Source organism: Cicer arietinum, chromosome 3 (genome assembly GCF_000331145.2).
Source record: "Cicer arietinum cultivar CDC Frontier isolate Library 1 chromosome 3, Cicar.CDCFrontier_v2.0, whole genome shotgun sequence".
In the NCBI taxonomy this organism is placed as follows: Eukaryota; Viridiplantae; Streptophyta; class Magnoliopsida; order Fabales; family Fabaceae; genus Cicer; species Cicer arietinum.
In genome coordinates, this window is record NC_021162.2 from 65807565 (window position 1) to 65819951 (window position 12387).

Consider the following 12387-nt stretch of genomic DNA (forward strand, 5'->3'; position numbering starts at 1 on the left):
ATGCAATATTTTATAGAAGATTGATATTTTTTATTGATAATATAAAATTGTTTTACACAAATTGTGAATGCTAATTGATTTCAAATTTATTTAAGTGGTGATGACATAATGTTTAAATATACTTTTATAAAATTTGTCCAAAAAAAATTGTAAGATTAATAATTCATAGTAAAGCTATAATATTTTTAACTTATATTGATAATTTCTAAACATTGATAAATAAATAACTTCTTTTACTGGTTTATATAAATAACTTCAATTCCGGAAAATAAAACAAAAAAACTTGTAATTTATTTAATTTAATCAAGCCCCTTTTATTATTATTATTTGGTGGCTTACCCCGAAAGAAAAGAATGACTAGTTTGTCAAACACGCATTAAACATCATATTGCTACTTCTGAACTCAAAAGTTAGGGTTTTGAATTTGCATTACTAAGAAAGGGGTTTCTGTGTTGTTGGGATCAAATCAAACCAAAAATGTCGATATTCGAGTACAACGGAAGTGCCCTAGTGGCTATGGTTGGTAAGAATTGCTTCGCCATTGCCAGCGATCGGAGACTCGGTGTTCAGCTTCAAACCATTGCCACCGATTTCCAAAGAATTTCCAAAATTCACGATAAGCTCTTCATCGGTCTTTCTGGCCTCGCCACCGATGCTCAGACACTGTACTATTCACACTTTTTGTTTTCTTCTTCATTTAATTTATTTGCTATTTTCTTATTATTTTTTCTTTTTTATTTTTCCTGATTCAAGGTATCAGCGTCTCGTTTTTCGTCACAAACTGTACCAGCTTCGTGAAGAACGCGATATGAAACCGGAGACATTTGCTAGCTTAGTATCTGCTATTCTCTACGAGAAAAGGTATTACAATTTAGATCCGAATTTTTTTTTTTAAAGGAGAGGTTTATTTTGTGAAGCAAATTGAATGATTTGTATGTTTCAGTGGAATTAAGGAAGATCCGTGTAATGATTATTAATGCACTAAGATTAGCTCAAATTTATGAGTATGATAATCATCATCTGTTAAAAAGTGGCTTGTGTATTTATAATTTTAGCTTTTGGCATGTGACCTAACCCTAACAGCACTCAGTGTGACACTGAAGATATATTTCATGTTCATTAGTGGTGGAGTAGAGGGATTGGGTCATTAGTTAGGTCGCAAAGTGAATGGTTTTAACTGCAATTTCGGCGTCAGTGTAAAGATTTTGAATGCCTTTGCAACCATATATGTCGCAACTTTAAATTTGGACGTAACCGCAATTTTCTGCATTATTAAGGATTGCTACAGAACTGCGACTGCAAACTACAGTTTTCAATCTTGGCAAAGTGTATTATGGTAGCTTCTGATAGACTGGTTAGAACTGAACAAAACTTGAATATTTGATGCTTATTAAAAGTAATAAAGAACAAGACATAAGGCAAAAAAAATAGTATATTTTGGTTTCATTAAGAAGGTGGAATGGAAGAGAGTAGAACAGGCTGTCTAGATAGATTGTGTCTTATTTTGTTCTGCTTTGTGTCAAATGCTACTAAATCCCAACAACAATTTGGACTGTATTGGGGTTGGGGTTTGAGAACTCCCCAGATACTTGTTTTAAATGATCGTGGTGAATTTTCTATCTGTTTTGCTAATAGGCATAGACCGATAGCTTGTTGTAGGTTGAACTCTCTGAAATCCATTGTCTCTTGCTTTCTTCCTTTTGGTTGTTTGCATACCTGATCACATCACTACAAATCACAATAAACTATTAAGATTGTATACTCTTTTTTGTGATGTTTATATCACTATGTTGAAACATTAAATTCTATGTTTCTTTTTTTTTTTTGCTTTTTAGGTTCGGTCCATACTTTTGCCAGCCAGTAATTGCTGGATTAGGGGATGATGACAAACCGTTCATTTGCACAATGGATGCAATTGGAGCAAAGTAAGTTTAATTATTATTCTGTTTGTATTTTATCTTGAAGAGGGAGGTTTGCACGCTTTAAAAGTTGTAAATGTTTGCAACGTGTATGTGTATTATAAATATAAAATTATAAATATATAATGCTATTTTAGTAATATGCATGCTTCATATACATATCTATGGGCTGTATTTTTTATCCTGTTATGCGTTTATTTGGTGGTCTGGGGCAGGCATCTTCTGCATATCTGAACAATTTTGCTGAACTAGACACTGGGTGGAAGTTTTAGAAATGTTTTGTTCTTGAGTTTAGACAGCATAAAAGTTGGCGATTTCTATCATGTGATAGAAAGCAAGTAAGAAAATTCAACAAATAATCAATAAAAAATAAGAGCAAGTTGGAGTGACAGAATTGTGAACCTAGAAGTTAATAAATTATATACTTGTGTATGTTGGTGCATTCGGTTGGCGTAGAAACTCTGATATCTTTAAGAAGGTGTGTTTGGCACAAAGATTAGGCATTTGTCTTGTATTTTGGGTATAGCATGTTGCCTTAATACTTGGGTTTCACTGACAGATATTATAACTTTCATAATGTTTTTTTGAGTGCAAACTATACATATAATCAAGATCTAGATGGTTCAAAAAATCAGGGGTAGCACTCTTGTGTTTCAACCCCTCTATCACTGTACTTTGAATAGTGGTGGGGCACTGTGTACTTGCAGCGTCTTCAATAAGCAAGTGAATGAAGTTGGTTTGTGGCAAATGAAACAATTCATCGAGCCATTTCTCACCTCAACCCCCTAAACTAAATAGGAATAGGGGTGTTTTATAAAAGGGGGAAAATTGCTTTGCACCTGATTGTGATAGCCCTCTCGGCACCTCATTGGAGCTTTGTTTCTTGTGGCGCTTTCCCCGCCTCTAGCGCCTTTTTTTTTTCTTCTTCTTTTGCTTATGAGTTAAGATGATTCTTTATCCTCCCTTTTCTGCTGAAGTTTTTCTCTTTGATTTGATGAATTTATTCTTTTACTAAAGAATAAATTATGGTATTATATTATACATAGAAATCACATGCTGTTTGAGATATGTAGTTGATAACAATTTGAATGTCATTTTCAATTGGGCATACTTTGACATCCAAGCCGTAATTGGGATAGTAATCATGCTGATATATACTCGTAGGATGAGTTTTGAACAAAAATGCTTTTAGTGCTTTTTATTTTCAGATGCTATTTTTAGCTTTTCATAAAGTTTTTAAACAACATTTTTTGATAAATTATTGGAATTACTATAACAATTTGTATCTCTTTATTTATTGGGATTTATTATGAAGAGAAATGTTATTTGGACGACTATACAAAATTGTTGTCCAATACCTATATATCCGACAGTTGGGATACATTTTGGTTTTTTTATTATCTCTCTCTCTCTCTCTCCTAGTCACATCAGCAATTATAAGTGGTGTATTTTTATATGATGTTGGATTTTTTTGGAAATAGGTTAAGGTTTATGCATATCATTATCCAAAAAATTTGAATCCTTACTAACAAAATTTAATCAGTCTCCCTCCCCCCTCATTCATTCATAATTTGTGTTCTGTAATCTGCATCCTTTGATCTGAAAATATTTGACCATATATGTTGTTTTGAAGGTTTCTTTTATGCAAGCTTATTCTTCCCCTCAAATATTAGAATAATTTGAGTGTTATATTTTATATATATATATATATATATATATATATATATATATATATATATATATATATGTATATATATAAGCTGCATTTATGTGATTCTAATACTTTTATGTTTTCTTATACAGGGAGCTTGCAAAAGATTTTGTTGTTGCTGGGACTGCATCTGAGTCTCTGTATGGTGCTTGTGAGTCGATGTTTAAGGCTGACATGGTTTGTCCCAAAGTTTAACCTGTTTTGTCTTTTACTCAACTTTTCTGGGTGCTTTTGTGAATTGGGGCAGTCATGCCTAATTTTCACTTGTTTTGGTAATGTTTTAATAACAAATAAACATATTTAAACTGACATGTCCTCAGACGACTATACTTTAACATGGATAGTTTCTTAAATTAGATCCAGAACATCATCCATGCATTGTAGACTAATAGAACTTGATCAGAAAATAATAAAGCAGTGTCTATTGTCAACGAAGGGAAGCTTATTTTTTTATGCTTGGTTTCTTAATACAGGAACCCGAGGAATTGTTTGAGACCATCTCCCAAGCACTGCTATCATCTGTAGACCGTGATTGCCTTAGTGGCTGGGGTGGTCATGTCTATGTTGTGTAAGTTTATAAATTATTTCTTCGGTAGTAGTTTGTTCTTGGGATTTCTACATACTGTGTCATACGTTTTTCTTTTTATGTACTTGTCATAACTTCACTTTATATGCACTAGTCCATTTTACAAGCCACCACTGGGTAGGACAAGTGACTTTTGCGTTATTCTATGGAAAAAATCATTTTGACAAAAAGTCATGATAAAAACAAATCCCTGACTAAGAAAGTGCTCTAGGTTACAGCCTGCAAGGCTGTTGTCAGTGGTTTGTGACTTTAAAGATACCCATTCATCTTTAGCCATTGTCTGATTGCTCGATCTCTTTGAAAGATAAACTGTCAATAATACTCCTTGTATTCTGCTTTTTATTTAATTTTTTCATTGTTTTTCTCCTGGAATTTAGGTCATATTTATCCTCCTTTCTTTGATTTTTGAGCTTATTTAGGTTTTTTATTGTATCCCTATTCATTTGTAATATATTATCATAGTGGCTTATTGGTCTTTGAATTTGTCTGCTGCAGCACACCAACTGAAGTAAAGGAAAGGATTTTGAAGGGAAGAATGGATTAACTTCTAAGACTCCTGGTCAACTACTTGAGTTCACTTTGTTTTCTGTTTAATTCGGAACTGAATGGCAGAACATGTACCATCAGTTGTTAATCGGTTACCTTGTTATTGTGCACTTCAATCAAACGTATGTTCAGCTGCTCTATATAGAATTTTTTAAATTGATCAGTGAAAGTAGATTCTGGAATCGGGTACTGTTGTGAATTAAATTATGATATATCCTATTGGAATGTTTCTAGAGGAGACTGGCATGCAAGACACAGAAATGGTGCATTGAAAATTGTCACCGGATCCAATTCATAGTTTATATTTACTCTTTAAGATGTACTCCTTCTGGTCTTTAATATAAACAAAAATAGTCCAAATTAATATATTTGGTCTGTATTTTGAACTAAATACATTAACTTGATCATTATTTGATTATATTTGAAATCGAGATACTTCATATATAAATAAAAAAATCTCACCAATCAATAAATTAATGACAACTCGTCAATATAGACAGATCGTTACTTTGGGGAGAAATCAACTGCGGAAGATGAAGGCAATGCATATGGTTAAGAGATATAATGCATCAAATCATTTTTGTCTCTCTCATTTGAGCCCCTTCGATATAAATTAATAGAAAATAATTAATTGCATTTTTTATTTTTTTTATTTTTATCAATTTATAGAATTGGTCTCTTTATTTTAAAATTATCACGGTTTTATTTTTTTTATTTTTTAGATTTTTAAACTAAAATAATTAGTTGATATTTTTAACTTTGTAACATACAATTTTATGATATATATATATATATATATATATATATATATAATTATTTTGTTATTAATTAAATTACAAAAATTAAAGTTGAAAATTAAATTTTTGAAGGGTTTTATTGTGATTTTGTGTTAATCATTTTATATCATTATGTCATATTATTTAAAATGTCACATTATTAATTTTTTAATTAAAAAATCAGAATAAAGATTCAAACTTGTCGGATTTTAAAATAGGGGTCGTCAGATTTTAAAATAAGGGGTCGATTTTGTTAATTGGTAATAATAGTTGGCATAAAACATAAATTATTATTTTAATTTTATATTTTTAAATATTAATTTTATAAAAATTTATTTAAAAATAGTAGTAGTTATTTCAAAGTAATTCTGATGTCATGCAAATACAATTCATAAAAGAATTGTATTTGATATGTTGAAGTGTGGATTAAATTTTCATTGATAGAATTTTAGTATAATAAAAGTCATATTTAAAATAAATATATCTCTTGAAAAAATAAATATATCTCTTGAAAATAGTTTATAATAAACTACTCAAAATAGGTACCCATTACAATTACTTTCTTTAATTTTTTGAATAAATAAAGGTGCCAAAACAATGAAATGAGTGCTCTAATATTGACAGAAGGATGAATATTAATTTTCTTTATTTATATTTTTTCTGTTCCACGACTCATTTAATTATTTTATAAAGATAACAAAAAATTACATAAATAAAAGTAAGAATATTATTTTTACTCAATCAAATTTATTAATTATTAATATATTTATTATTATCATTTATCCATAGTAAAAAGTAGTAAATTTGAGAATGGTGTGTGTAATATTAATTAGATGGTGTCATTAAAAAAAAGTAATTAATATTATATTAAAAAGTGAAATAATCGTTCATTTTGGAAGAAAAAAAATTGTAAATGATACAAATGAAATGAATAAACAAACGTGTCATACATATTTATTTTTAAAGATTAAATACGTTTTTATAAACTTTTAATATTTTAGTTTTGATTTATATAAAAAAAATAATAGAACTTTAGTTTCTAACTCTATGTTATTAAGTCTATATATATTTTAAAATAATTTTCTTTATATATATTTATAATATTATAAATCATCCATATAAAATGATTTGAAAATACGATCTCTAGGTTTGTATTTTAATTTTTTTTAATTTTAGTTTTTGACATTTAAAATATTTTATATTTAATTTATCTCAACTTAAAATATTTTAAATTTTTGTGAATAAATTTTTTATAATGTTTTAAATATGCTTAAAAAAATTCAAATATTAAAAATATTTTTAAAAGAATTCAAAAATTTAAATATTGAAGAAAAATAAAAAAAAAATAAAATGTTTCATTTTAATATATTATAATTATGTGAAGATATTCGTAAGACATAAGTCAATTAAAAAATGCTGATATTATTAAGTTGAATATTTTATCTTGATATTATTAAGTTGAATATTTTATCTTGTGTTTAAATATGAAAATTTGTAATTGTATGTAAATTTTAAGTGATATTAATTATTTTATTTATGAATAAAATAATTATTTATAGTGTAATTTTATAAATATTAAAGTATTTTTTATAGGATTAAATAAGAAATATTGAAAATTATACGACTAAAAATATTTTAATTATATTGTTTTACAAATTCCTCATCATAAATCAAAGTGGTTGAAAAGCTTTGCTGAAAAAATTGAAATTGGAAGTGGTTTTTTATTGCTAAAATAAAAAGTCATGTGTAGCTAGTCGCTGCCGCCGCACTAATGAAGTGACCAACCTTTTGAATTTTGATTCATCACACCAAATGATGAGTTTAATGTAAATTAACTATAGGTGCAAAATAATTTTATATCAAAGGTTCAATTGATTTTTTTAAATAACTATTATTACTTTATTTTAATTGATTAATATTAATATAACATTAATTTATGTTTTTGATGATATTAATATTTTTAAATGATTATCATTATTTACTTTTATATTTTTATAATAGAATTTATTAATTATACAACGTGGTTTTACGTCATTTAAAATTTATTTCAAATCTATTAACATAAATGTTAAACTTAAGTGCATTGTTAGTATTTTAGTTTTGTCATACTCATATTTTTTTACTATGAGAAATTTCATTTATAATTTTAGTTCTTGTAATTTTATTTTAAATATAAAGTTAAAGTTTTATAATTTTAATATTTGATTTTTTGTGTGTGTGTGTGTATTTAAGATAAATAAAGTGTTTATGTCATAACGAAATTGAAGGTGTAACATACTATAATAATGGTCTATCTAACAAATTATGAGAGTTAAATTAAATTTAAAAATAAAATATTAAAATTATTTGAATATATATAATTATATATAGAAAAAATTAATAAAAGTTCCTTCAGTTGGTAAAGAATATACTTACACTCACAAATATAAATACTTCTAAATAGGTGATCCTTAATTTTTTATATAAAAAAAAATGTAAAAACAAAAGCATAAATCAAATTATAAATTAAAATCAAATTATTTTTATAAATTATGATTTATTTTTGTAAACTATCTTGGAAAACTAATGTCCATTAATTGAAAACATAAGATGCTTCTACATATTTCTTATATGTCTTTCAAATGTTTAATGTTAATAGATAAATTCAAATTAATCATATATAACACATTAATCTTTAAATAGAAGTCTCATTATTTCAGAAAGAATAAATAAAAATCTCACTGACCACATTACAAAAATTTAAAAAGTAATAATTATATTTAGGATATAAACTCTAAATACTATTTTTCTTTCTTCATATTTGTTTTTCATAGTATTTATTAGTTATTAAAATAATGATAAAAAATATTAGACATTTTAAGAAAAATAAAAGTAATTGATAGAGTTGACTTTTTTTTTTACCAACAAAAGTGCCGATTTATTTAAAGTCTTAGAGAAAAGGTTATATTTGAAAATAACACAATGCATAACATATTACTAACAAAATAAAATATAAATTAATTGAGTGGATAATGAATTTTAACAAATAAAGAATATATGAAAAAATTCAATTCAAATCTTGATTAAAATAATTATCAATTAAATTTTACTTATTTATTTATTAATCTAACAATGATTTTTAAAGATAATTTATCTAAAGAAGAAGGAAGAAAAATAGTTTTTATTTTATTTTATAAAATTTAAATAAACTATAAAATATTTTTAAAATGCACGAAATTTGACCAAAATGTTGTATAGTCATATATTATATTATACTTTTTATTATTTAAAAATCTTAAACATTTATTAAAGTAAAAGTTTATTCTTCCAACATTATCTTCTGCAAAATCATTATCCAAAATATTAGTTAAGATAAAAGAAAGAAAAAATATAAATGAATTTTTTCTGTTTATAATTACTCCTATAAATACTACCTCCACCAAAATGAGCACTACCTCCACCACCTTCCACCATCACCACTTACTAACGTCTATCCAAGTACTATTTTATTCTTATTTTCCAATTTCTAACAAAAACACCCAAAAGGCCAAAACCCATTTCTTCTCTTTCTTTCTTTCTTAATTTCTTATTTATTATTATTCAAAGCTCCACACACACTTTCTCTCTCTCTCTCTAAAACATAATAACATGGAGGAACGACAGCCCGAACTAGAACAACAGCGCCAGGTCAGCACTATCGGAACTAATAATCGTCTTCTCTGTGCCTCCCGATCGGAGGATGACGACGATGACGGCGGATGCGCCTATTCAAGGGCGGTGTTGGTGGTCGACATGGTCTGGAACATGTCGTTCGTGGTGGTTGCCGCCGCCGTCATCCTTTCCACTTTCGGCGAGCGTCCCTCCACTCCTCTGAGGTTTTGGTTATGTGGTTATGCGTTGGAGTGCATTCTCCACGTGGTTTTTGTTTACTCTGAATATCGCTCCATTTATCGTAATTCATTCTCTCACACTCCTTACAGGTAGGTTAAGGTTACTCTCTCTCTCTCTTCTTTCTTTTCTCCATTGTTAATTAGGTTAGTTTAGTCACTGACTTTTTCTTTTTCTTTTTTAATTTATATTAAATTTTATGTGCATTTTATTTTATGAAGTATAATTTGGGGGTATTTGATGTTATTAGTTATTCGACATTTGATTATTGAATGATGGTTCATTGCTATGAATGGTTTAAATTTGAAATTAGGAAGAGATTCTGCTTAATTGTTTTAATTATTATATATATTATTAGTTAATAATTATTAAAATAGTAATTGCCTCTTGAAATTGTATATTGATAATTATTTAGTGTATTGGAAGGAGCTTACTGTTCATAAAACTTGCTCCCATTTCAATTTTCAACTGTTGTGCTCCATTTTGTTTGGAAGGGTGAACTGATTTTCTTATAGCTAGAGATGAGTATCAGGGTTTAAAATAGCGGTTGTGGTTGCATTGCGATCCTTGATATTGCGGAAAAATGGTGATTGATGTGGCCTCAACCATAGTCGCTTTGCAGTTTCAGCAACATCAACAGTTATGTTGTGGTCTAAATCGTAGTTGCAAACGTTTATTTAAAATCCTGACGAAGATAGCTCTTGTAAATACTTTGTTTCACTATGTGAGCCTCAACACAAGACATTGGCTTTTTTCGTGTGTTGAGGACGAGTTGTTGATGTTTGAGGTGTTATATGAGAAGGACGCCGATTTTTGGTTGCTTGTTTCTGCTATAACTGTAATGTTGGCTGATGAATAAGCTTTCGTTTCACTCTAGTCTTTATTGTTTTCAGCACTGCGAAGAAATTAGAGCCTATGAACACTCTGGCATCCTCTGTTTGGTGGGTGTTTGGATTTTATTGGATTGTTGTTGGAGGCCAAGCGCTTCTGGAAGATTCTCCTCGTCTATACTGGTAAGAACCTTAGTTTGGATGTGTGTTTTCCCTTTATCTTTCTTTGGGGGATGGTGTCGGTTGGGAAGAAAATATATATTACTCCCTCCGGTCCTAAATATAAGAGAAAATTTGATCATTTTTTACCAAATACATCAATTTTTGTTGACCCAACTTTCTCTTATATTTAAGAACGAAGAGAGTATCATGAATGCCAAGAAAGAATGTAGATTTATGATACTTAGTAACCTTCTACGTCGTGATGTAAGACAACAGTTTAAAAATGAGATTTTTACTACTCTGGAGTTCCTTCTTTCACTAAGCAAAGTAAGCAGAGAGTAGATTATACTTAAAAAGTTAAAAAGGGATAATTGTAGAATATCCTGCCTTTGTTTCACTTTCAATCTCATATATCCAAGGAGAAGGGAAATGAAGAGGAAACTTAACGGTTACACCTCCACACATAATTAGCTGTTGTTAATGTGTAATGTGTTATTTTAAGAAGGTTTGATTCAGGTCCGATCCTTCCCCAGACCTTGCCATGATGGTAGCTTAATATCATGTTGCCCTTTTTTATCTCATTAGGAAGGATAAATAAGTAACTAGAATACTCTTAGTTTTTAAATTTGTTCTTAACTTCTTTCAAATTTCAATAGTTGTACCCTAATTGAGGTGAAGTTGTGCAAGGTCCTTTTTTTTCTTCAAGAATCATTTCTCAATTCTCACAAGATGGCCAGATAATTTACATCTGTATTGCCATTATAGTTTTTCAACCTTGAAACTTGATGAAATACAAAATCCCTATTGGTTTAACTGAAGAACTCTGTTGAATAGTTTGTTGACCCTTGGTTTGGGACTGACAAGCTTCATATGTTGAGATCTTATAATCTGAAACTTAGACTGAAAGAATTGCCTTTTCCATGATATGGTGCATAGGAAAGTCCTGTTGGAAAATGCTTGTATTTCTTGGCCAACTTAAATTTTGAATAAGTTGGCTCTGGTGGAACTGTGGTTGCTGTGACTATTTTGAACAAGACCTGTCCAATTGCTTAAGCTTGGTTTGATTTTATTGGGATTTGACCTCTTGTTAAACATAGTGGTTTAGAGTCTGAACTTCAAACTATGGCTCTGTCACAAGGCCGAGTACAACCCCGTATAGATAATATAATTTATTAGTATTTTACTAATCCATTACTTGTTTATTTCATCTTCTAAACTAAAAAGCTCCTATTTTGACATAATTGTTCACTCTTATGTTATCTAACATTTTATTGGATGTATCTAACACTTAATGATGTTTTTATCACATTCTTGCAGGTTAACAGTGGTCTTTCTAGCCTTTGACGTATTTTTTATTATCTTTTGCATTGGGATGGCATGTATAGTTTTCTTTGCTCTCTTCTGCATCATTCCGATAATAGCGCTAGCTTATGCTTTTAGAATCAGAGAAGGTGCTTCAGAAGATGATATCAGGTCACTTCCTATGTATAGATTTAGTCATTCAAATGTAATGGTTATGGTTGATGACAACAAGAAGAAACTTGTCAAAACAAGAACCGATTCGTACAATCAAAGCCATTTTAGTGAAGTATCTCTTCATCCAGATGATTCTGTAAGTAAAATCTGTGTCTTTTCTTATCTCATTACATAATTCTTTAGTTTGAGTATGATTTTGTTGGTTGTTACTTGTACATAACTGTATGTATAAATTGTATCTATATATGGTTGGACTAGATGGATAATGGACTGAAGAATTGTTGCAATACTCAATGTTATCCTTATTTATTCTTAGGTCAAAAAAAAAAAATCCTTCATTTATTCTCATTCATCTAAGTATTTTAACCTTTTCTTGTGGGAAGAGGGGTGAGTGCGAATTTGTTACGACCTGAAAATTGCTTTGCATGATTCTGCGGTGATTGTCCTGCATTTGAGATACATTATGAAACTACTAAAATAGAGACTAACTACTTCTGATTATGCTGCAGGAATG

At 28.8% G+C, this 12387-nt stretch overlaps 2 protein-coding genes across 2 annotated transcripts in view; both read left to right on the forward strand.

The window, feature by feature from the left end:
• Window positions 1-347: 347 nt before the first annotated feature.
• LOC101496937 (proteasome subunit beta type-3-A) lies at window positions 348-5000 on the forward strand. Its single transcript, XM_004493249.4, has 6 exons — window positions 348-665; window positions 754-861; window positions 1836-1925; window positions 3723-3807; window positions 4104-4198; window positions 4712-5000. Exons 1-6 carry the CDS (start codon window positions 478-480, stop codon window positions 4758-4760), a joined length of 615 nt encoding a protein of 204 aa, XP_004493306.1. The 5' UTR covers window positions 348-477; the 3' UTR covers window positions 4761-5000.
• A 4030-nt stretch (window positions 5001-9030) lies between these two features.
• Window positions 9031-12387, forward strand: part of LOC101497265 (E3 ubiquitin-protein ligase At4g11680-like) — a 4206-nt gene continuing 849 nt past the window's right edge. Inside the window, exons 1-3 of the mRNA XM_004493250.4 lie at window positions 9031-9497; window positions 10299-10418; window positions 11715-12009. Of these exons, the coding sequence (XP_004493307.1) occupies window positions 9166-9497; window positions 10299-10418; window positions 11715-12009 (747 nt within the window). The 5' untranslated portion in view covers window positions 9031-9165. The remainder of the gene's footprint in view (window positions 9498-10298; window positions 10419-11714; window positions 12010-12387) is intronic.

Excerpts from the sequence above, each read along its gene's own strand:
- LOC101496937 (XM_004493249.4), top strand. The coding sequence starts at position 478 with ATGTCGATATTCGAGTACAACGGAAGTGCCCTAGTGGCTATGGTTGGT. Across the intron at positions 1,926-3,722 it reads ATGGATGCAATTGGAGCAAA|GGAGCTTGCAAAAGATTTTG; the intron begins GTAAGTTTAATT and ends TTTCTTATACAG. Across the intron at positions 3,808-4,103 it reads CGATGTTTAAGGCTGACATG|GAACCCGAGGAATTGTTTGA; the intron begins GTTTGTCCCAAA and ends TTCTTAATACAG.